The 24656-nt window shown below is 43.5% G+C and overlaps 1 protein-coding gene across 3 annotated transcripts; it reads right to left on the bottom strand.

Moving 5' to 3' along the window:
• Positions 1-1947: 1947 nt before the first annotated feature.
• LOC106576709 (uncharacterized) lies at positions 1948-13369 on the bottom strand. Of its 3 annotated transcripts, none has more exons than XM_014154036.3 (6): positions 12986-13369; positions 8168-8209; positions 7889-8016; positions 6951-6980; positions 4099-4137; positions 1948-3561 (listed from the first exon to the last, which is right to left on the bottom strand). In XM_014154036.3, exons 1-5 carry the CDS (start codon positions 13104-13106, stop codon positions 4099-4101), a joined length of 360 nt encoding a protein of 119 aa, XP_014009511.1. In that variant the 5' UTR covers positions 13107-13369; the 3' UTR covers positions 1948-3561. The 3 variants fall into 3 exon arrangements, with proteins under 3 accessions (XP_014009511.1, XP_014009510.1, XP_014009512.1); XM_014154035.3 differs by having other exon boundaries at positions 6927-6980; XM_014154037.3 differs by lacking the exon at positions 6951-6980 and having other exon boundaries at positions 12986-13368.
• Between the last annotated feature and the right edge of the window lie 11287 nt (positions 13370-24656).

A 24656-nucleotide genomic window follows, 5' to 3' on the forward strand; every position in this document is an offset into this window, starting at 1 on the left:
TGGTGACTGAACTAAGATTTGTTAAAGGCAATGGTATTGCTGTTGTGATTAGTTGTGTAGTTTTGGGTACCGGTAGTTAGGAGTACGGCAAACACCTTATTTCTTTGGTTCCTCAATATACATTTACCATATTAAACGTAGGCTATGTGTTACAGCACTACTTTTGGTGTCCCCCTCAGGAATTGCTCTTGAGAAAATTTCATGTAATTGTCCCCTCCAAAGTTGATATCAGATTTTCGCCCCTGCCTCCCCTGGACAAAAATAAAATAAAAATACTAAACCTTCCCCCAGACTGAAATCGAAAAAGCATGACCCTCCCCAAAATTCCTCCATGTCCCACATTCCGTGAATTCCGAAAGGTCCCTAAGAATATGAACACTTTGCAATATGAAGCCAGTATGATGAAAGCGCATTAAAATGCATCTCCAGTTTAATTTCCTTTGAGCCCAGTAAACCCTGATTTCCTGCCAATGTCATATTAGAACATGTAAATTATGTGCAAATGTTATCGACCAAGTGAACACACTCTACAATCTCTGGCTGTGTGGCCTGTTTATTAGGTACACCCATCTAGTACTGGGTTAGACCCCCCCCCCCCCCCCCTTGCCTACAGAACAGCCTGAATTCTTTGGGGCATGGATTCTACAAGGTGTCAGAAATGTTCGTTGCTCAATTGGTATCAAGGGACCTAAAGTTTGCCAGGAAAACCTTCCTCACACCAGTACACCACCGCCACTAGCCTGTACCATTGACAACAGGCAGGATGGGTCCATGGACTCATGCTGCTTACGCCAAATCTTGACTCTGCCGTCAGCATGACGCAACAGGAACTGGGATTCGTCGGACCAGGCAATGTTTTTCCACTCAATTGTCCAGTGTTGGTGATCGGGTGCCCACTGGAGCCGCTTCTTGCAACGTTCTTGGTAAACTATCGTGCATGAAAAGCCCAGGAGGGCAGCCGTTTCTGAGATGCTGGATCCGGCGTGCCTGGCACCGACGATCACTCCATGCTCAAAGTCGCTTAGGTCCCTCGTTTTTCCCATTCTAACGTTCTCTCAAACAGTAACTGAATGCCTCGATGCCTGTCTGCCTGCTTTATGCAGCAAGTCATGGCCACGTAATTCACTGTAAGACATGTTTGTGAACGGGGTGGTGTACCTAATAAACTGTATAGTGTATGTTTGAATGTGAGTGCATCGTGTGTGCAGTGGCAGTTCTAGACCATTTCAACTGGCGGGGCCAAGCTGGGGCCAGTTGTACTGATAGAGGGGGCCAGTTACATTAGACGTTATTGTTGTCATATCGTTTTCTTCACAGCATTGCAGGCATTAGCAGGCAAAAGACCATGTTCAAAATCATCATCGTTGCCACTGTCTAATAACGGATGTAAAAAAAGAACGATAGCAAAATGAGTTATGTAAAAATGATTTCATACTACACATTTATTGTTGTCACAGGGGCACTGTGTTTGCTTCTTCTCCTATCCCTGGCGAATCACTCTGATGCAAATGGAAGTGCAGGGCATGTGGCTTAAATAAGTAATAGCTCTGTGCCTGATTTTAACAAAAGCCAAGCGCTCAGCTTTCACCACTCAACACCAGGTGGCAGTTGGGAGAGCATGTGACGATGATCTTTCTATTGCTGCCACTGCTCCTTTGCGGTTGGTCTCTCTGCAGATCAGTACAGCAGCCAGCAAGTCAATAGAATAGCAGAATGATCATCCAGTTCCACTGTATGGTATTATTTATAGAGGCAGTAATTATGCTCCACTGCACAGATGTGTGTGTGGGGGGGGGGGCTGAGAATAATAAAGGAGTAGCCAAGAATATCATGCATGAGAAAAAGTGTAAATAATTAAATGAGCAGTCTAGGTACATTTGCCTCAGTTTGGTATTTTCTCAGGAAATGATTATCCCATAGTGAAAGATAACAAAAACAGAAAAAGTATTTTGGATTTAAACATTTTATTTCAGTTCAGTTGTACTGTTTATAAAAGAGTCTGCTTTGATACCAACATATATTTGTATTTCTGTGTGAATGTGTGTCAGTGTGTCACCTCTAATTCTTGGATAAATGTGTGATATGTGCATTTTCATTTGTGAGGTTGTTTTTAGTACCAATGAATGTGTGTCTGAGTATGTGTCTGGTTGTTAGTAAGGCAACATGCAGTCTCGTTTCAGATGGCTTCAAAGGGCAAACACTGTAATGGTTCAAAAGACCTGGTTTAGCCAGGAGACCAGACACAGGGGAGGGGCCAGGGCACATTGTTGAGTGACAGGAGGTGTGGCTTGTATGACTGAACAGTAAAAGCATGACAAATGGGTGTAGAGATTTGATTCCTCTGAGACCAGATGTATGGGATGTCGAGCAGTGGAGGCTGGTGGGAGGCGCTATAGGAGGATGGGCTCATTGTAATGGCTGGAATGGAATAAATGGAACGACACGAAACCACATTTGACTCCGTTCCATTAATTCCATTCCAGCCATTACAATGAGCCCATCCTCCTATAGCGCCTCCCACCAGCCTCCACTGACGTCAAGGTATTTCACCTGTCGACCCCTTGCATCCACTTTGAGGTAGTCCTACATACCGAATCTGTTGGGCCCTTTATACTTTATCTTTAATCTGATCACATGCAAAAACACCTCAACAGATCTTATTTATTGCCTTTCATTGCAACTAGTCAAACAAATTATAAAGGCCATTGCAAACTCCTGATGTAACCTTTCTCTCTTTGATAACTCTATAATTGCAGACCCAGGTTTGAGTGGAAAGACAGCTGGAAACACCAGACAGTGTCTGTTTATGAGATACATAGTTCCCTGTATGTACTGTAGCCCCATTGAAGGTGTGAGACTGGGTAATGTGATAGGTCATGTGAATATGGGGAGTAAACAGACAATATGATACTGTTAACCCATGACTCCACTTTCACTCTGACCCTGAACCCTGATCTGTCATAATAAGGGGATGTCAGGCATTAAGACACAAGGGGTTAAATATACACAGGCTTCAAACACATATTAATCAACAAACCTGACTAAAGCATACACTGATATAAGTACATTACAGTATAAGTACAGGTGTTGTGTTAGCTGACAGTGTGAACACTACCAGTAAGTCTCACATTGCCGAACCTCTAGGGGAGAAAAATAAATATTGTTCTGCGAAGTCTTTCTCAACGTTGTGGTGTATATGCGTGTGTGTACTGTATGTGTGGTAAGGTGATCTTGATTGGGCACAGGGGATGGTGGGTGAGGATGGTCACAGTGGTAAGGTGGGTAAATGTCGGGGATGAGGTATATGGACGGTAAAGGCATTAGGGTAGGAATGTGTAAAGTGTTTATGGTGAGGGTCGTTTTGGCTGGGGAGGATCTTTTCGATTTTTTTTTTGTTTCCATCGAGTCACACAAAGAAAGCATCAGAGAGGAGACGCTGGGGGCAGTAAGGTTCCCCAGGACCCATGAGGTGACGATGGGAGACGCAGGACAAGCAGCAGCTCTTCTGAAACAGAAGACGAGGGAGTCCGCTGCTGATCACTGAGGTCAGGACCAACACTCCTGAGAGAGAGAGAAAGAGAACATTTTAAAGATTGTGAGTGAGAGAAGCAGAAGTAACAGATTTCTGCTGCAGATGTATTCATCAAAATGGACTAGCCAACATGTGCGTTTTGGCAGAGTAGTGGATTATATGGCAGCTTTGGTGCCACCCTAATTTTCGGTCCCCGTGTATTAAAAGGTGTGCTTTCAATTTATGAGAACATGTAGTTCCTGCATTAGGATATGGTTGACTGATACCCAGGTGTAAAAAATCCTCTAGCTCACATCTAGCCCCATACCTGTCACTGTATGTCCATTAGGACTCTGTGAGCTGAGGCTTTTTGCCATGGCCCGTTAAACGCTTTACCTTTACATATTAGTAGATCGCCTGCTGTTATTTGGACACTGCATCAAATGTCACAGCAATTTTGGGACTCCCTCAAGCACATCAAATTAACATATCGCTATTTCAAGAGGATATACCACCTTGCTCCCTGACTATACGTCAGCACGCATGGACACACACACACACACACACCTCTCTCAACACACACTCACCTACTGTCCGGCCTGCTCAGCTCCCTGTGAGAAGTCACCCTGTGTGGCACAAACAAAGAATGCGGATTAGCAAGAGAACAAATATATACATAATCTCTACTACTACTACTTCTGCAGCCGCCCATGCTGCTACAGAGGATGGTGATGACAACTTCCTCTGATGTAATCTCCAGCTGAGCATGTGAGTAATGGATTTGGAGGAGGGTTAAGCTGGAGAGAAAGAGAGACGTTAGTGTTTTCAAACCACTGTTCTGGTTAATCGACATGCACAGGCATCTCTTTAGTACGGTAGTTATGGCTTCAGTGGCAGACAATGCATTGAGATATCAGGGGCTCAGGCACTCAAGAGAAAAGATCCTTGATAGTTTCCTCAGTTGATTCATGCCCAACAATTACCATTGCAATCATTTGTATTAGGGTAGAAATTATAATTCTGACTCCCGGCATGGAATTAGGATATTAATTTGGTGAATGGTCTGGGGGTTGATTATGATTATTCATGGCAGTAGCAATATTCCCTAATTTGGTTATAGAAATGTTAATATGTTATTGCTGTGGGAATAATTATGAGCTCAATCACCAATATAATTATTCTTACGATTAGAATTGGTGGGCAAGAAGTTGCTACAATGATGTCCTTACCACATTCTATAACAGTGACTGAAAATGTGATTATGAGGATGATTTGTGCCATATCATAGTATGTCTACGGTTGTTTACTTTGCCTCTACTGTACTCTCCTACAAAAGGCTTTTTAGTGCCTTTGAAACTGAACATATAATAGAGCCGGGAGAGAGATGGAGCGATAGGAGATCGGACAAGGAAGGGGGTTGATTGCCTGCTGCGGTGAGGAGCGATGGAGAGATTGTTAGGGCTGTGGATTTAATTACAGATGGATCTTGCTTTATATTACAAAGAGCCTGAGAGAAGAAAGGAGACACAAATGTGCACACACGCACACCGGCATACGTACACGTACACTCACGCATGCCTGCATGTTCACCCTTACCCACGAACAAGAACAAAGAACATATTTCAATTGAGTGGAATTAAGTAATGCTATCAATATGCTGCTAACAAACAAAGATGTTGTCCTAGAGTACACTCCATCTGTCCTGCAGCCATAGAGCCCAACCTGCTGGGTCAGAGGCAGGAGAAGCATGTTAATGTAGCGGGGACACTACAAATGACCACAACACTATACAGGAGGGCAGCTTTTAAATGAACCATCAATTTCATATTTGAAAGGGATCTACACTCTACCTTTTAAATTCAGATTTTTTTTTTCAATGGTCTGTATTCCTTTGAATTCATTGTATGATTTGGGATTGGGGGCTTGTGTTCTTGCAAATTCTTTCTCAATGGGGCCGATTCAGATTTAGGAAATGTACTCTTTTCCTACACACTTCTCAGTATTTGATATTCAGACTCTGCAGGTGTGGCAAACCTTGCGCGCTCTGAATAAATTTCATTCAATCGCTAAAAACCCACTTGCTGGCCAACAGATTTTCTCATTGAGTTTTCATTCAGTAGGGTTTTCAGTACATTTATCTTAAGCCATCCTTTGAATATGATGTACCTTTTTAAGTTAGAATTTTTTCGACACTCACTAGAATATATAGAGAGAAAGGGCTCCGAATATTAGAGATCATTGCTAGAAAGCCATCTAAATATATGCATATTCGTCTCAGTTTCAGCACCAATTGGTAGATAAAAAATTACTCATTTTGTAGATTATTTAGGTTTAGGAAATTATTTTTGAATCAAACAGGTTTGAAGAGCCTTTACGCACGAAAGAAAGAAAACGGTGGTTTGATTCATTCTGAAAATGTCCACATTCAGTTCTTCAACCCATGGTAATGTAGGACGAATGGTGTACAAATGAAGGTAAACAAAACAATGTAATTAAATGGACTGATAATGTAGACTATACCAACTGAAGGGGACTAACAGTAAATTGGCAGCTGAATATGTGGCTATAAGGCCTGCAGACGGTCGATACTGATAGTGGTTAAAATTTAACATGATAATTAAGACATAGCAATAACATTTTTAAAATAAATGACATTTGAGAGTGCCCATCTCTGCAAGGTAGAAGGCCATACAAATTCTGCATAATGGCACAGCGTTTCTTAAACTTTACTGTGGGAAAGTTGATATGCTTCACTTTTCTGCCGTATGACAAGTGTCATTTGTATGTATAATTCCCTTATCCAAACGCATTACTCATTTACCTCTTATCAAGTTGTAAATTATAGTGCATGTAGAATGGTGTTATTTCTATCGGAAATAAAGGAGATACTTTTTCCACCTGGACCCGGCAGGTTCGCTTGACCTTATTCACGGTTTCCTTGTGCGTAAAGATGGTGGAATTAAGTCAAGGTCAGAATACGGTGTATCTGTAGACACACCTCAGCCTCACCTTCATTTATTCCATCTCCACCCCAAACCAATAGCGGTTGAATAGCATGCTATTCTCATGCTTAAGTTCAAGGTCAGAAAACGCAGAGAGAGAAAAGTGGATAAAAAGGAAATTACGTTCCATTTATGCACGTTTCACGTGGGTTGGAATTCTACCCAGTGTGAACATACACTCACAGCTTGAGGAAATATTTGCTAATTTGGAGCTGAGCAGTCGCACATCCATCTGTCCTCCTCCAAGCCAACCAGGACCCAAACACCACTGTAGCCTACCAGCCAGCATCCACTTTGACTGCTAATTACTGCATATAAAGTCATGGCGCTTCAATCATAAGGCAATAAAGGCAGCAAGCATCATGCAGTGCATTCACTAATTTGTTTGTTCTACTAAACTCTCCACCACACACCCCTTCCAAACCAGAACCAGCCACCTCAGGTACAGCTTCTTCCTGTCTCTGTTCCTGCCAGACACCCCAGTTATGGGTGGAAAGAGAAGAAACAATACAAGTTACCAACAACACTCACAGACAAGAAAGGTCCAAGTAGGCTTTGATCCTCTAACTCAGCATTCCTTATAATGGACACAAGAAATTTGCACACCGCATTCCTTATAACTGACAAGAAATTTGCACACAAGTCAACTTCGAACAATCAGTGTTTTTGACCAGGATAAGATTGCTGATAGAAGGGCATGTTGAAGACTCCTCTCCTGGAATCCCAAGGCTGATCTCAACTCTGTTATAACTAGGGTTGCAAAGAGGAGGGTATAATACTGGAAACTTTTGAAGTTTACCAGTAAACTGACAGAATTTTGGGAACGTTCAAGGAATATGGAATTTTATCAGATGACATCTAGTGGCCTTTTTGGGGTACTTCAGAGCATTTTGTAAGAAACCATCTATCTTATAAAACCATACCAAAAGTAACCTATCATACTCATTTGAATGTCCCCGGATTTACGTTTACTATGCTACGTCTAGTCTATGAGACCAGGCTGTGGGGTCAAACGGTGGGGTGAGAGAAGACAATAGTTAGAAGAGTGCCATTGTTGATTATATGCTTTTTTCATTCATTAGGCTATTTTCTCTTGAACCCTACGGTCTATCCACTAGAAACTCATGGACAATATGGACTCATATGTATAGAACATAAAAAGGAATACTATAAACTAATGCATTCTGTAGACGTTATTCAAGTATAAATTACCAAAGTTACCATACATGACCTGTTAATTACCGGTAGCTTTGCAACCCTAGTTATAACTGTATATGGCTTTAATTCAACCACCTCCAACCGGCCAGCCCACAGTTCCCTGGAGAGGAGAGGAGTTTGTCATCTTTACAATATGAAAAGGCAGGATGTGACGCACCTGGTTCACCAATCCGGAGTTCACCGCCACATTCTCCAACCCCTCCACTGTTTGCTGAGACAGCTCATTGGCCCCGGTGACCGTTGCATCCCCGACAATATTGGCCTGGTCAGTCGTTCTCTGGGCCACTGACAAAAGGGGGCAGGGAGTTGTCATACTCTGTCCTTGGACCAATGTTTCTCCTCAGAATTTGGTAGGTGAAAAAACCTGTGTGAGTCTGATCCCTGTATAGTTAGAAGTGTAATGCAGTGTATTTTCTGTGGGTAGTGTTGCGCTTACCTGTGTTCACACCTGCTACCATCCCGTCCTTTGTCTTGTTCCCTGTAAAAGAGAGAAACAACCTTCTTAAAAAGAGGTAGATGATTTATGTTTAAATAGCGTATCTCAAACTCAAAGCGTTTAACATTGGATGGGGGTAACTCACCCCGCCCACTATCAATGCAGCTTCAAAATCATTTGGTAACATGGAATAGCTCAGTAAGGACACCAAGTTTTGTACAATATACTGTACACTCCACTACCAATTTATTTGGACAGTGAAGCTAAAACGTTTAATTTGGCTCTATACTCCAGCATTTTGGATTTGAGATCAAATGTTTCATATGAGGCAAGAGTACAGAATGTCACCTTTTATTTTAGGGTATGTTCATACAATACACAAAGTTTAGTATTTGGTCCCATATTCCTAGCACCCAATGACTACATCAAGCTTGTGACTCTGCAAACTTGTTGGATGCATTTGCTGTTTGTTTTGGTTGTGTTTCAGATAATTTTGTGCCCAATAGAAATGAATGGTAAGTCATGTATTATGTCATTTTGTAGTCACTTTTATTGTAAATAAGAATAGAATATGTTTCTGAACACTTCTACATGAATGCTACCATGATTACAGATAATCATGAAGGAATCATGAATAATGATGAGTGAGAAAGTCACAGAGATCATACCTCCAAGACAAGCTAACCTCTCACCATTACCAATAACAGGGGAGGTTAGCATTTTATATCGTACCTCCAAGACATGCTAACCTCTCACCATTACCAATAACAGGGGAGGTTAGCATTTTCTGGCGTATGATATTTATGCCTCTGTAATTTTCTTACTCATCATTCTTCATATAAACAAAACAGTATTCATATAAACAAACTGTAAAGGAATCCAACAAGATTGTAGAGTCACAAGCATGATGTAATCATTGCGTGCTAGGAATTAATACACATATACGTTAATTTGTACAAATACTTAAAACACCTTCAAATGGAGGGGAAAGGGAAAGGGGGATACCTAGTCAGTTGTACAACTGAATGCCTTCAACTGAAATGTGTCTCCCACATTTAACCCAACCCCTCTGAATCAGAGAGGTGCGGGGGTCTGCCTTAATCGACATCCACATCTTCGGCGCCCGGGGGAACAGTGGGTTAATTGCCTTGCTCGGACTAATATACATAAAAATGCTTTCATTTCTAAATAACAATTATGTATGAAAATACCCTCAAATAAAAGGTGACATTCTGTACTGCCGACTCATGAAGCATTTGATCTCAAATCCAAAATGAGTATAGAGCTAAATTAAAAGCTTTACCTTTACTGTCCAAATAAATATGTAGAGAAGTGTACAAGCCCGATCAACATCTACAGGCTTCCCTAACACTTCAATACTTCATGATTTGGGCACAGAAACAGTCTCCCTCTCTCATGGTTATTTTATAGGGCCAGATCCTTGGTGTCTGTTTAAAGACCAATGGGTTCTGCTCAGCTGGTCCAGTACTGTCTGTTCTCTCCCATTCTCTCTGGGCCCTTTGGAGCTCAGCCCATCTCTGCCTCACAAAGACTCCTTGAGGAAAGAAAAGGTCAGTCATTCCACCAGCCACAGAACTGTATGGGTCGAGTCCTGCTTGCCAGCCAAACCCACTCAACGTCCTCAAAACAACTAGCATGGAGCATTGGAGTGGATTTCTCCCTCCCTCCCACTCAAATCACCAACACAACAAGCCTTGCTCTGTTCTCCCTTCTGACCCTTTGAGCCGGGAGACATGTTTGAAAGTCCCTCCCAGTCCCCACACACAAACACATTTCTCTTGTCAAGCGTGTCATTTTTATTGTACACACTACACGACAATGGGCAAATTTAGTACTGGGGACGTAGAAATTGCCATGGGCTAAAGTCCTGTCCTATGTAGAACACAGACAAACACAGACAGACACAGGAGCCAGGCTATTGCATTGTCAATGCTGTAATCAATACAGAGGAGGTAATATCGCCAAGCAACTATCGACGTTGTAACATGGTCAGTTTTTGTGAGGAATCGAACAATCTGTGGTTACAAATACTTCCCCTGCAGCTGAGATGGTAGATACTGATACTATAATACATGACTACACACCCACAAAACACAATGTTAGAGTGATTACGAGCAAAGATAACAACTGAAATACAGCACCTCATTGTCTCATAAGAACGTGATAGCGTCTTTGATTTTGTATGTAGTAATCGCTGCACCCAGAACCAGATTTCACATGCACGCTGGCAAGCTAATTGTTTAGTCTGTCATGAGAGATATTTAGCGTCACATGAACGCCACACTGCACAACAATTATGTGCTTGGGGTGTTCATTTGAGGTGGGTTCCATTGCATCTCTCTCTGATTAATTTACACTGTCGTAGTCTAGAGTTTCCTGACATCCTGCTTTGATAAGATGACACTTCTGTCAGAGACAGAAGAGGAAGCGAGACCAGAGGGAGAGAGAACAAAATGGCTAAGGGAATGTGGTGCTGAATGGAGAGCAGCACAATCCAGACATAATGGGATGATTACGTGTGCATGTGTGCATACATACGAAGGTAACTCTGACCTCTCATCTGTGATTTTACCCATCTCTCTCTCTCTCCCTCCCGCCCCTCCTCACACTCACCATCCTGTAGGACTGGGCCTCGTGACTGTCTGCCACCCACCCACCCAGGAGCAGCTGAGCATCGGGCACAAACACACTAAGGATTAGCACTCAGTGTAGATAGAGAGGCAGCAGATCAGGGACAGGGGGGGATTTGAGACGATTCTCCTCTTTAAAAAAAAATAGAAAATCCTAATCCATTCTCTCTCATACCGTAGATGACTCGGACAGTAAAGTGCTTGATGGAGGCCTGGTGGGCCTTTGCTGTGTGTCAGTACGCTCAGCACGCTCCACTGCTCCGACAGCACTGTCTCAGGGCACTCCCTCTTTTCTTAGCCCTGCAGCTAGCTCCCCTGGTAGGGCACTGGGCTCTCTCTATGGCTGTCTGTCTGGGTGTGCACATCTGCTTGCCTTTCCGGAGTAGAATGCTCTTTTAGCCGTCACTCCAATCTCTGCCACCCCCACCTCTTTCATCCCACCACCACCACCCCACAGTCCACTTATCAGTGCTATCTGTCTGTCAGGATCGCTCACTGAGAAGAGATACAGGCAGGGAAGGAGAGCCACTGTCTTAAGACTGACAGTTGTTTAATCATAGAAAGGCAGATCTGACTGTCCCAGCCACAGTAAGTCCAGTGATGTATTTGGATGGGTATACAGGGATTCACACTTTGACAGGGATGGGGGGATTGGTACGCTGCATTGGCTTTCAGACGAAGGGGAGAGAACGACAAAGATGGAAAAAAAGGAGACAAAAATGAAGCTGATGATAAGATATGACTGAGCAGTAATGTTAGAGGTGAGATGATCTCTTTACAGCGCTGTGAAGATCAATAAACCAATGAAATGTGATGGGCCCTGCCCTCTGTGGCCGAATGGCTCCGCGAGGTCCTTCAGCAGAACAGGGTGGATCCCCTGTGGTGGGGATGATTTTTGACTAATGGATAAGGATGGAGACAGCCTCCTCCTCTGTCTCTGCTTATTGACAGTCAATGAATGAGAATCCCACTAACTGTAATTATTGGAATCAGAGAGTGCGCCACCCATTCATTCATTGTCTCGTTACCTCCTTCTCATGATCTCTTTTTCATTTTCTCTCTCTCCCTTTCTCTTCTCCCCTCCTTTTCCCGGAAATGAAACCAGGAATCAGATGACTCTCAAATGTTTCATTCATTTGAGAGTCGTTTCCCTCTTTCTCTCCTTCCCTCTCTTCTTCTCCAGGTTGTCGTCGCTGTAACAGGGCCACACGGCATTAAAGCGGCGAGAGACAGTGACGGAGTCATGTTTCAGCGTTCTGTAGGAATCTGTGTATGATTCAGTGTTCTAACGCATGTGTTCTCTCGATGTCTCAGTGTTCTGTATGCGTTAGCAGTGATCAGGGCTGCTGAACTGACCTGTGCTGGGTTGGGTGGGGTTGGGCTGACGGGGGGGGGGGGGGGTTCTGACCATGGGGCCAGCTGCATTAGTCACGCTCCGAGACGCCCATGATAAATCTCACTGCTGCAGCGGGGCAGACAGGCAGGTGGATGGCATAGCAGATTCACAGACCCTTCCCTCTCACCCCAGTACCACCATATTGTAATATCACACATACACGCTAGCAAGCACATACACACCCATCTAAATACGTGAAAACATACACATCTGTTCAGCTTGATAACACTGAGCAATATTATAGTACAATCACCTCCCCCTGCTCTAAAATGTGTGTGTGTGTCACATGTAGAGAGATAGGAGATTGCATATAATTTATATGACCATCAATATTATTGACAATATCTCGTTGGCCATTATCCACCACATAATGAATAGAGTACCTCAGTACTGCTCAACCAGACTTTTTCCTCTTTAATTAGAACATCTTGTGCCTGAGGCATGTGCAAATAAATATCACCCCACCCTGCCCCTTCCGCTCTCCACCCGCCCCCCCTTCGGTCCTCGCCCCCGTCTTCCCTCCTCTCCTCGCTGTTTCCATCACTAGTAATATTTAGCACATGCACTGCCTGGATGTCGATCCCATTTTATTCAAACCTCGCAGACAGACTAGTGCACTCACCCATCAAAAAACAAGCACAGCAGGCAAGCGTCATAGGATCAAAATATAAACCAGATTATCCCACAGAAAAACTGTGATGTACTACTTTCAGCAAACCACCTCTGTCGATCCTCCACACCCTTCACCATCATCATCACTCCTGTACTCACCCACATACATGACTCCCTCCTTAGTTTTGGCAGCTGCCTCCTCCACCCCTGCCTTGGTCTTCTCCGCTGCTGCCACGACGCCCTCCTTGGCCATTGAGAATCCTTTCTTCAGTGCATCCATGCTGGTCTGCTGTTACGGGGCTGTGTCTTTTAGCTGGCTCTGGCTGCGTCTTGGAGCTGGTAGATTAGGCTGCTCGGTGTGCCTGCCTGCGTGTGCGTCTGTGTGTGTGTGAGCGTGCCTGTGAGTGTGTATCTCTGCGTGTTGGGTGTGCGAGCGTACGTGCATGCGCTGCTCTTATGAGAGAGCGGGGCTGGACTGATCTGTACTGCTGAGGCAGATTGGAACACCCTCAACAAGGAGAGCAGCTGAGCGAATGAGAGGGAGAGAGGGAGGGGAGAGAGAGAGGGAGAGAGAGAGGGGAGAGAGAGAGCGAGAGGGGGGGGAGAGAAATGGAGAGGCTGGGAGAGAGGGATGGAAAGAGATGGGAGAGAAGAGGTAGAAAAAGAGAGAGCAAGTGGGCGAGGAGCAGAAATGCAGAGATGGATTCCACAAGACGCTGCTGTATTTCTCAGTCATGCTACCTACCCCATTTCTTCTGCTATCGTGCACACAGAGACAAATACATTTAGGTTTAGTGGATTATTCAAGACTGGATTTATCTGTGTGTCAACCCTGGAATGACACCTTGTACATTTTATTCAACACCAAAACTGCAGTTCTCTGCTCTCCCTCTCTTTCACTAGATTTAAGATTCACCAACCTGCCATCCTCAGCAATATACTATACCGACACTGATATGATATATTGATATGATACAATGCAGTATATGATGATTCAATGATATACAGTAAATGACCTTACACTTTATTGCCCATTTCCATGAAAATTCATTTTGTGAAGTCAGCAGCACATCGAACATACAGATTTAGGATCTCAATTTGAGCCAGTTTGCTACAGCAGGAAAATAATCCTCCAGCAACAGGAAATGTGAATTATTATGTGGATTATAATTAATGGTAATTTTTGTAGGGGTTGATACATTTTTTTGTAAAGGAAAATCAAGTCTGACATTTCAAAGTGGAAATTCCGAACTTAAGAAGCCTTTTTAAACCTCTAGTAAACTACAAGTAAAAATAAATTCTGCATTGTAGGAATGTTCTCCTGCAACAGGGTGATCAAATTAAGGTCCTACATCTGTATAGTACATACTGTACATTCTACTATGCATAATGCATAGCCGGTACATATGTAGGATCTTAATTTGATCACTATTTTGTTGCTGAGAATTTTCCTGCACCGCAGGAAATGTAGATGAGCTTCGTGATTGACATAAATTCACTGAAAACCCACACTAACACACGGTAATATTAACAGTATTGCACTTTTCATGTAGCCTACTTTTGTCCAGCTAATAGCCTAACCACCGATCAAGCAACATTGTGGACTAAATATTAAAGTACTGTTGCTGCAGGATTATTCTTTCTGTGACAATATGTCAAATTAAGATCCTACATCACTCCACACTTACTCGTACATTGATCAGCAGGTTTCTCCCTAGAAACTGAGATGCCACTGTGATCTCTCATAGTAATAATAATACAGAAAACCATACAGGCAACTAATGAGATGTGTGTGATCGCTCAACCGTATGGGATCTCATTAGCAGCAAGAGGACTGGGAGGGGGAATGGATCATGAAGCCCAGAGCTATAATTAGCGCTTGTGAAGCTAGTTACACACGGCTGCTAAAGCACATCCATTCAATACACACAGCATCCCCCCAATCTACATCAAAGTGAATGGCAGAGAGCCCTTTTAGATTGCCTGACCTGTAAAAGCTATCCATACTCATGGTGCATACTAAATGGTGGTGCAGATAAAGTATTTATAGAGATGTAGCTATATAAATATACAGTAGTATCATTGTATATGTACGTATGCTTCAGTTTAATACAGCTCAGGACTTTCTATAAGGAGAGTGCTGTAGTGCCGTTGAGGGAAACATTCAAACAACAGGGTTTATGGTCATCATGACTTGATGTTCTATCAGAGAAACACAACTTGTTATTGATGTCGGCTGCACTCAACATTATCTCCACTCAACATTATCCAGCAAGAAATAGTGATCCAGACACCGTGTCACTACCCTCTGTATCAGTAAGGAAATAGAGATCCAGACACCGTGTCACTACCCTCTGTATCAGTAAGGAAATAGAGATCCAGACACCGTGTCACTACCCTCTGTATCAGTAAGGAAATAGAGATCCAGACACCGTGTCACTACCCTCTGTATCAGTAAGGAAATAGAGATCCAGACACCGTGCCACTACCCTCTGTATCAGTAAGGAAATAGAGATCCAGACACCGTGCCACTACCCTCTGTATCAGTAAGGAAATAGAGATCCAGACACCGTGCCACTACCCTCTGTATCAGTAAGGAAATAGAGATCCAGACACCGTGTCACTACCCTCTGTATCAGTAAGGAAATAGAGATCCAGACACCGTGCCACTACCCTCTGTATCAGTAAGGAAATAGAGATCCAGACACCGTGCCACTACCCTCTGTATCAGTAAGGAAATAGAGATCCAGACACCGTGCCACTACCCTCTGTATCAGTAAGGAAAGTAGGATGGAGATATATCCTGAGGTAGCATGGTATTACTAATGAAGCTGACTAACGTACGATTCTCTGTACGATGCATGTGACGTGAATGTATGAAAGAAACAGACATTGAATGAGAATCACATGGAAAGGAGGGGCTAAGAGAGTGCTAAAAGATGTTGAGGTCAGGTGTATGGGAGATTGGGGTCTTAAAGTCTGCTGCGTTAGGGCTTATTGGGATGAGAGGGAATCGGAGAACCAGGGTTTTATTCCCAGGGGTGTGGATGTCCATTAGAGTGTAAAGAGGAACCATCCTCAGGAGTAATGAAATGGTTCTATGGACCCATTCAGACAACCAATGACCTTATCTATTAATGAGAAACGGAGGATTGCCTACACTGTGATAATGGGTTTTACAATATAGCCTACTACTGATTTGGCCTTTGATACACAGTGGTGGTAAATAAGGGGTGGAGGAGATCGTCCCCTAGATCCATTTGCGACCTCATATTATTAAAAGGTGAAAATAATGATCCCTTAATATATAACAAGATAAAGCACTTAGAATGTGAGAAAATATCTTCCCAGATGATATTTATATTCAGGGTAAGTGGCCAATTGGGAAATGAATGAAGAGCTGCAAATGGAGAGTGATAATTGGGTCATTTTTCCACCATTATCTCTGCTGTAAATCAGTTTGTTGTCCGTTCGGCTCCCCTGTAGTCGTCCATTTAAACCCTGAACAGGCAAAAAAAAGCCGCCGTTTCACCCCTCTGATCGGGTTTGTTGGCCAGACACCTTGCACAGTCCCAGATTTGCAGCTGCCTCCCTTCCCTTGTGTCCTGAATCCTGGGCAGAAAACAGGGTGACTCAGATAATAACCTCTAGCAGGCAGACAACATGGCAGCCTGCCTGCAGCCCCAATACCCAACCAGCCTCCTCCAGCCACCACTCTCCCTCCTCCCTGCAGCCTCCGTATCTCCTCTGATTGGCTAAGGGCCAGCGCAGGGCTATTTTTAGAGGAGCTCACTTCTCGTATAACAAGGAGAGAATGCATAGTGGATCGGCTCCTATGGGTAGCTGTGGTAGCAGATCGCCCGCCCTACAGGAAGGGGTGGAGTGATACGATGGTCAGAAGAGCAGTGGTCAATACAAATCATGAGACTCTCTGTGAAATATCTCCTTCTTTACACCCTCCCTTCCCTGTCATCATGTGCCAAGGCACATGACCATGTTGGGAGTGGCAGCAGGAGGCAAGACTATAGACCAGGACAGGAGAAGGAGAGTGATGGATGTCCACAATCTCCACATCCACCGCAGGCTGAAAGGAGCTGAAGTCCTTCATTAGGATTCAGCTTTGGCATAAAGGATGTGTCAGATGACCTACAGACAAGTCTGCTAAATCTTAAAAGCTCCTATTCTCCCCACCATGTGGTCTAAGCCTTTTATGCATTTTGAATTCAGTGGAGCATTTCAGATACAGTACAACACCTCTGTGTTGAGAACCACAGCACCCCGGCCAACAACTCTGCACCCCCCGCAGCAACTTGCCCAAGCCCCCCCTGCTTCTCCTTCACCCAAATCCAGATAGCTGATGTTCTGAAAGAGCTACAAAATCTGGACCCCTACAAATCAGCCGGGCTAGACAAGCTGGACCCTCTCTTTCTAAAATTATCCGCCGCAATTGTTGCAACCCCTATTACTAGCCTGTTCAACCTCTTTTTCTTGTCGTCTGAGATCCCTAAAGATTGAAAAGCTGCCGTGGTCATCCCCCTCTTCAAAGGGGGAGACACTCTAGACCCAAACTGATATGTTCTTCAAAAGAGAGATCAGGGTCCAGAGTAATGCCGAGGTCCTTCACAGTTTTATTTGAGACGACTGTACAACCATCCAGATTAATTGTCAGATTCAACAGAAGATCTCTTTGTTTCTTGGGACCTAGAACAAGCATCTCTGTTTTGTCCGAGTTTAAAAGTAGAAAGTTTGCAGCCATCCACTTCTTTATGTCTGAAACACAGGCTTCTAGCAAGGGCAATTTTGGGGCTTCACCATGTTTCATTGAAATGTACAGCTGTGTGTCGTCCGCATAGCAGTGAAATTTAACATTATGTTTTCGAATGACATCCCCAAGAGGTAAAATATATAGTGAAAACAATAGTGGTCCTAAAACGGAACCTTGAGGAACACCGAAATGTACAATTGATTTGTCAGAGGACAAACCATTCACAGAGACAAACTGATATCTTTCCGACAGATAAGATCTAAACCAGGCCAGAACTTGTCCATGTAGACCAATTTGGGTTTCCAATCTCTCCAAAATAATGTGGTGATCGATGGTATCAAAAGCGGCACTAAGATCTAGGAGCACGAGGACAGATGCAGAGCCTCGGTCTGTAAAAGGTCATTTACCACCTTCACAAGTGCAGTCTCAGTGCTATGATGGGGTCTAAAACCAGACTGAAGCGTTTCGTATACATTGTTTGTCTTCAGGAAGGCAGTGAGTTGCTGTGCAACAGCTTTTTCTAAAATTTTTGAGAGGAATGGAAGATTCGATATAGGCCGATAGTTTTTTATAATTTCTGGATCAAGATTCGGCTTTTTCAAGAGAGGCTTTATTATGTTCAACATAGGAGGGCCAAGCACAGGAAGCAGCTCTTTCAGTAGTTTAGTTGGAATAGGGTCCAGTATGCAGCTTGAGGGTTTGGAGGCCATGATTATTTTCATCATTGTGTCAAGAGATATAGTACTAAAACACTTTAGTATCTCCCTTGATCCTAGGTCCTGGCAGAGTTGTGTAGACTCAGGACAATGGAGCTTTGGAGGAATACCCAGATTTAAAGAGGAGTCTGTAATTTGCTTTCTAATGATCATGATCTTTTACTCAAAGAAGTTCATAAATGTATTACTGCTGAAGTGAAAGCCATCCTCCATTTGCGAAGGCTGCTTTTTAGTTAGCTTTGCGACAGTATCAAAAAGAAATTTCGGATTGTTCTTATTTTCCTCAATTAAGTTGGAAAAATAGGATGATCGAGCAGCAGTGAGGGCTCTTCGATACTGTACGGTACTGTCTTTCCAAGCTAGTCGGAAGACTTCCAGTTTGGTGTGGCGCCATTTCTGTTCAAATTTTCTGGAAGCTTGCTTCAGAGCTATGTCTACATCTCCCTCACTAACTATAAACATCAGCTGTCAGAGCAGCTTACCGATCACTGTACCTGTACACAGCCCATCTGTAAATAGCCCATCCAACTACCTCATCCTCACATTGTCGTTTTGCTCTTTTGCACCCCAGTATTCTCTACTTGCACATCATCATCTGCACATCTATCACTCCAGTGTTAATGTTAAATTGTAATTATTTTACCACTATGGCCTATTTATTGCCTTTCTACATTTACACACACTGTATATAGATTTTTCTATTGTGTTATTGACTGTACGTTTGTTTATCCCATGTGTAACTCTGTGTTGTTATTTTTGTCACACTGCTTTGCTTTATCTTGGCCAGGTCGCAGTTGTAAATGAGAACTTTAGCCAGTGCCTACCTGGTTAAATAAAGGTGAAATAAAAAAATAAAGTTAAAAAAAAAATCCCAGTCCAGTCAGGGCAGTAGATACATGTGCTTTGCTAAGATCAGGCAGCTTTTATTTTGAGTTCTCTCTTGACCCAATTTAAAAGTGTATTTTTCCATATATACTGTAGACACAGCCTATGTGTTTTAAATCAAATCAACTATATGCACTGAGCTTGACTGATCCTTTAAGCACACTGTTCAATTAAATAATTAAGACACATAAATGACTAGAGGGAGTACGACCGCAATTGATTTGATTGTATTCAGACTTTCTGCGCTGTGTTAAAAAAAATGACAGCGGGTGACTTTCTCTCTCGCTCCTCCATGCTGCAGCTACCACTATAGAACTTCAACAGTGTTTATCGCACTGAAGCTGCAACATAATTAGAGCCATTTCTGACTGAAAAGTTCTGTTACCGAAATCCCTAATTTGTTTAGGAAAAACATTCCCTATTCCCTCAACCCTTGCTCTCTTAATGTGACACATACAGTGAGGGAAAAAAGTATTTGATCCCCTGCTGATTTTGTACGTTTGCCCACTGACAAAGAAATGATCAGTCTATAATTTTAATGGTAGGTTTATTTGAACAGTGAGAGACAGAATAACAACAAAAAAATCCAGAAAAACGCATGTCAAAAATGTTGGGTAACATCTCACAGCAAGAACTGGCAAATCAGGTGCAGGAGGAGATGCACTGCAGTACTTAATGCAGCTGGTGGCCACACCAGATATTGTTACTTTTGATTTTGACCCCCCCCCCCCCCCTTTGTTCAGGGACACATTATTCCAGTTCTGTTAGTCACATGTCTGTGGAACTTGTTCAGTTTATGTCTCAGTTATTGAATCTTGTTATGTCCATACAAATATTTACACGTTAAGTTTGCTGAAAATAAATGCAGTTGACAGTGAGAGGACGTTTCTTTTTTTGCTGAGTTTATATGGATGATTTATAAAGCCAGGCACATTTAGCAGTTAGGATATTGATTATAGATCTAATTATTTTGGCGTTTCTTCTCTCCTCACATTTCTTAGCCAATTAAGGCAAGGGCTGTTTTCTCATCTCCTAACTCCGCTGATGCCTCCGCCACATTGTTCTCAACACCAATATGCTGGTTATGCACATAGCAACATGGTCTAGGAAAATGCGCCAATTCAACAGTGCACTGATGTTTAAGAACGGTGGACAACATTATAAAAGAATGTTATTTTTATTAGTATTGTACTGTTGTTCGTATGTAATACAACGTGGGAGAATGCACATTTATTATAAAATAATGTTATTTTTATTAGTATTGCACTGTTGTTCGTATGTAATATAACCATAAACAATTGACCAGTCGACTAAATGGGGTCAGTCCTAATCTCTACTAATTATATTCTAGAGGTAGGCCTACAATATGTAAAACATCAAATACTAGGCCTTGTGAGCTGCCATGGTTTGAAATTAGGGGATTACATGCAACATCCGCACTGAGCTAAAGGCTAGAGCTGCAACTTTCAAGTAGCAGGACACTAATCTGGACTCATAAGAAATCACGCTACACCCTCCGACGAACAAACAAACAGGCAAGGCGTCAATACAGGACTAAGATTGAATCCTACTAAACCGACTCTGACGCTCATCAAATGTGGCAGGGCTTGTAAACTATCACAGATTATAAAGGAATAGCCAGCCGCGAGCTGCCCAGTGACACAAGCCCACTAGATGTGCTAAACGCCTTCTATGCTCGCTTCGAGACAAGCAACAAACCATTAATGAGAGCACCAGCTGTTCCGGACGACTGTATGATCATGCTCTCCATAGCCGATGTGAGTAAGAACTTTAAACAAGTCAGCATTCACAAGGATTACCAGGACGCATACTCAGAGCATGCGCTGACTAGCTGGCAAGTGTCTTCACTGACATTTTTAACCTGTCCCTGATGCAGTCTGTAATACCTATATGTTTCAAGCAGACCACCATAGTCCCTGTGCCCAAGAACGCCAAGGTAAACTGACTAAATGATTATCACCCCATAGCACTCACATCTGTAGCCATGAAATGCTTTGAAAGGCTGGTCATGGCTCATATCAACACCATCATCCCAGACACACTGAACCCACTCCAATTCACATACCGCCCCTACAGATCCACATATGACGCAATCTCTACTGCACTCCCCACTGCCCTTTCCCACCTGGATAAGAGTAACACCTATCTGAGAATGTTGTTCATTGACTACAGCTCAGCGTTCAACACCATAGTGCCCTTCAAGCTCATCACAAAGCTAAGGACCCTGGGACTGAACACCTCCCTCTGCAACTGGATCCTGGACTTCTTGACGGGCCACCCCCAGGTGGTAAGGGTAGGCAACAACACATCGCCATGCTGACCATCAACACGGGGGCCCCTCAGAGGTGTGTGCTTAGTCCCCTCCTGTACTTCCTGTTCACCCACAACTGCATGGCCACACACGACTCCAACACTATCATTAAGTTTTCTGATGACAACGGTTGTAGGCCTGATTAACGACGATGAGACAGCCTATAGGGAGGTGGTCAGGGACCTGGCAGTGTGGTGCCAGGACAACAACCTCTCCCTCAACGTCAGCAAAACAAAGGGGCTGATCGTGGACTACAGGAAATGGAGGGCCAATCATGCCTCCATTCACATCGACAGTGCTGTAGAGGAGTGGGTCCAGAGCTTCAAGTTGTTCACATCACTAATGATCGATCGTGGTCCACACACACCAACACAGTTGTGAGGAGAGTACGATAACGCCTCTTCCCCCTCAAGAGTGAAAAGATTTGGCACGGGACCTCAGATCCTCAAAGTTCTACAGCTGTACCATTGAGAGCATCTTGACTGGCTACATCACCGCTTGGTATGGCAACTGTTTGGCATCCGACCGCAAGGCGCTACAAAGGGAAGTACGTACGGCCCAGTACATCACTGGGGCCGAGCTCCCCGCCATCCAGGACCTCTATACCAGGTGGTGTCAGAGGAAGGGCTTATAAAATGTCAAAGTCTCCAGCCACCCAAGTCATAGACTGTTCTCTCTGCTACCGCAAGGTAAGCGATACTGTTGCACCAAGTCTGGAACCAACAGGACACTGAACAGTTTCTACCCCCAAGCCATAAGCCTTCTAAATAGTTTGTCTGGGTAGCTATTTGGTTAACTATTTAGCTATCTGCATTGACCCCTTTTGCACTAACTTTTTTGACTCATCAAATACGCTGCTGCTACTGTTTATTATCTGTCACTTTATTCCTAGCTATACAGTGTGTGCATACACTGAGTGTACAAAGCATTAGGAACACTTCCCTAATATTGAGTTGCACCCCCTTTTGCCCTCAGAACAGCCTCAATTCGGCATGGACTCTACAAGGTGTCAAAAGCGTTCCACAGGGATGCTGGCCCATATTGACTCCAATGCTTCCCAAAGTTGTCAAGTTAGATGAACATCCTTTGGGTGGTGGACGATTCTTGATACACATGAGAAACTGTTGAGCATGAAAAACCCAGCAGCGTTGTAGTTCTTGACACACTTAAACCGGTGTGCCTGGCACCTACTACCATACCCCGTTCAAAGGCACTTAAATATTTTGTCTTGCCCATTCACACTCTGAATGGCACACATACACAATACATGTCTCAAGGCTTAAAAATCCTTCTTTAACCTGTCTCCTCCCCTTCATCTACACTGATTGACGTGGATTTAACAAGTGAGATCAATAAGGGATCATAGCCTTAACCTCGATTCACCTGGTCAGTTTGTCATAGAAAGAGCAGGTATTCCTAATGTTTTGTACACTCAGTGTATCTACATACCTAAATTACATCGTACCCCTGCACATCGACTAGGTACTGGTACCCTGTGTATTTTGTTTTTCATGTGTTGGTAATTTTTGCGTGTTCTGTCATTGTAAGTCATTGATGATGCATGCTGTGATAAAACTATTTCCCAAATTGGGATTAATAAAGTAATACTTTACTCACTGTATATAACCAAGTTATCGTTACTCATTGCGTATGTATTATTACAAGTTTTACTTTTCTATTATTTCTCTATTTTCTTTCTCTCTGCATTGTTGGGACGGGTCCACAAGTAAGCATTTCGATGTTAGTCCACACCTGCTGTTTACGAAGCATGTGACGAACACAATTGGAATGGATTAAGTTAAAATGGTTGCCCTTTAGAAAGGAGAGAGAGGATAGAGCTGTGATACAGTATATCTTAGTGTGACGACCACTGCTTTATCCAAAAACCTGAAGGTGAATGACTGCTCGAGTGCTGCCTGAAAACCTATTGTTAACGTGTCCAAGATACATAACAAAACATTTGCTGTGTAAATTTGTTACTGCCAAGATGAAGAATGGGGGGTCAATCATGTAGTTTAAAAGTCCTGTAAAAGTTTGCTGTCCGGGTTTGGGTTGATGTATTTTGGGTCACTGTGCACGTGACCTCCCCCTCATTAAATGTCGAGAGAGGACCTATTAGCAAGGGGGTGCTAAATTACACATGGTGGTTGGTTGAAGCATGCCACTGTCTGATGTCCTCATCTAGGGTTTACTACAGTACATAGGCCTACACACTGTTACAGGCCAAGTGTATTACACATGGAGACTGATACATCTATCCAATGGACTGTATCAGTCCCCTAAGTCCAACAAAACAAAGGCTATCAATGAAAGAGTGATGAAAATATGGTGTTAATCCAGTTAAATGATGATCTTGCAGCAGACATTAACAGTTGGGGCAGCAGGATATCAATACTGATACCATAATCATACCCCTTTACACTGGAGCCCCCCTAGGGGTGTGTGCTCAGTCCCCTCCTGTACTCCCTGTTCACCCATGACTGCATGGCCAGGCACGACTCCAACACCATCATTAAGTTTGCAGATGACACAACAGTGGTAGGCCTGATCACGAACAACGACGAGACAGCCTATAGGGAGGAGGTCAGAGACCTGGCCGGGTGGTGCCAGAATAACAACCTATCCCTCAACATAACCAAGACTAAGGAGATGATTGTGGACTACATGGAAAAGGAGGACCGAGCATGCCCCCATTCTCATCGACAGGGCTGTAGTGGGGCAGGTTGAGAGCTTCAAGTTCCTTGGTGTCCACATCAACAACAAACTAGAATGGTCCAAACACACCAAGACAGTCGTGAAGAGGGCACGACAAAGCCTATTCCCCCTCAGGAAACTACGCCCCAGTACATCACTGGGGCTAAGCTGGCTGCCATCCAGGACCTCTACAACAGGCGATGTGAGAGGAAGGCCCTAAAAATTGTCAAAGACCCCAGCCACCCCAGTCATAGACTGTTCTCTCTACTACCGCATGGCAAGAGGTACCGGAGTGCCAAGTCTAGGACAAAAAGGCTTCTCAACAGTTTTTACCCCCAAGCCATAAGACTCCTGAACAGGTAATCAAATGGACTATTTGCATTGTGTGCCTCCCAAGCCCTCTTTTTACGCTGCTGCTACTCTCTGTTTATCATATAT

This window comes from Salmo salar, chromosome 18 (assembly GCF_965601325.2).
Source record: "Salmo salar chromosome 18, fSalSal1, whole genome shotgun sequence".
Lineage (NCBI taxonomy): Eukaryota > Metazoa > Chordata > Actinopteri > Salmoniformes > Salmonidae > Salmo > Salmo salar.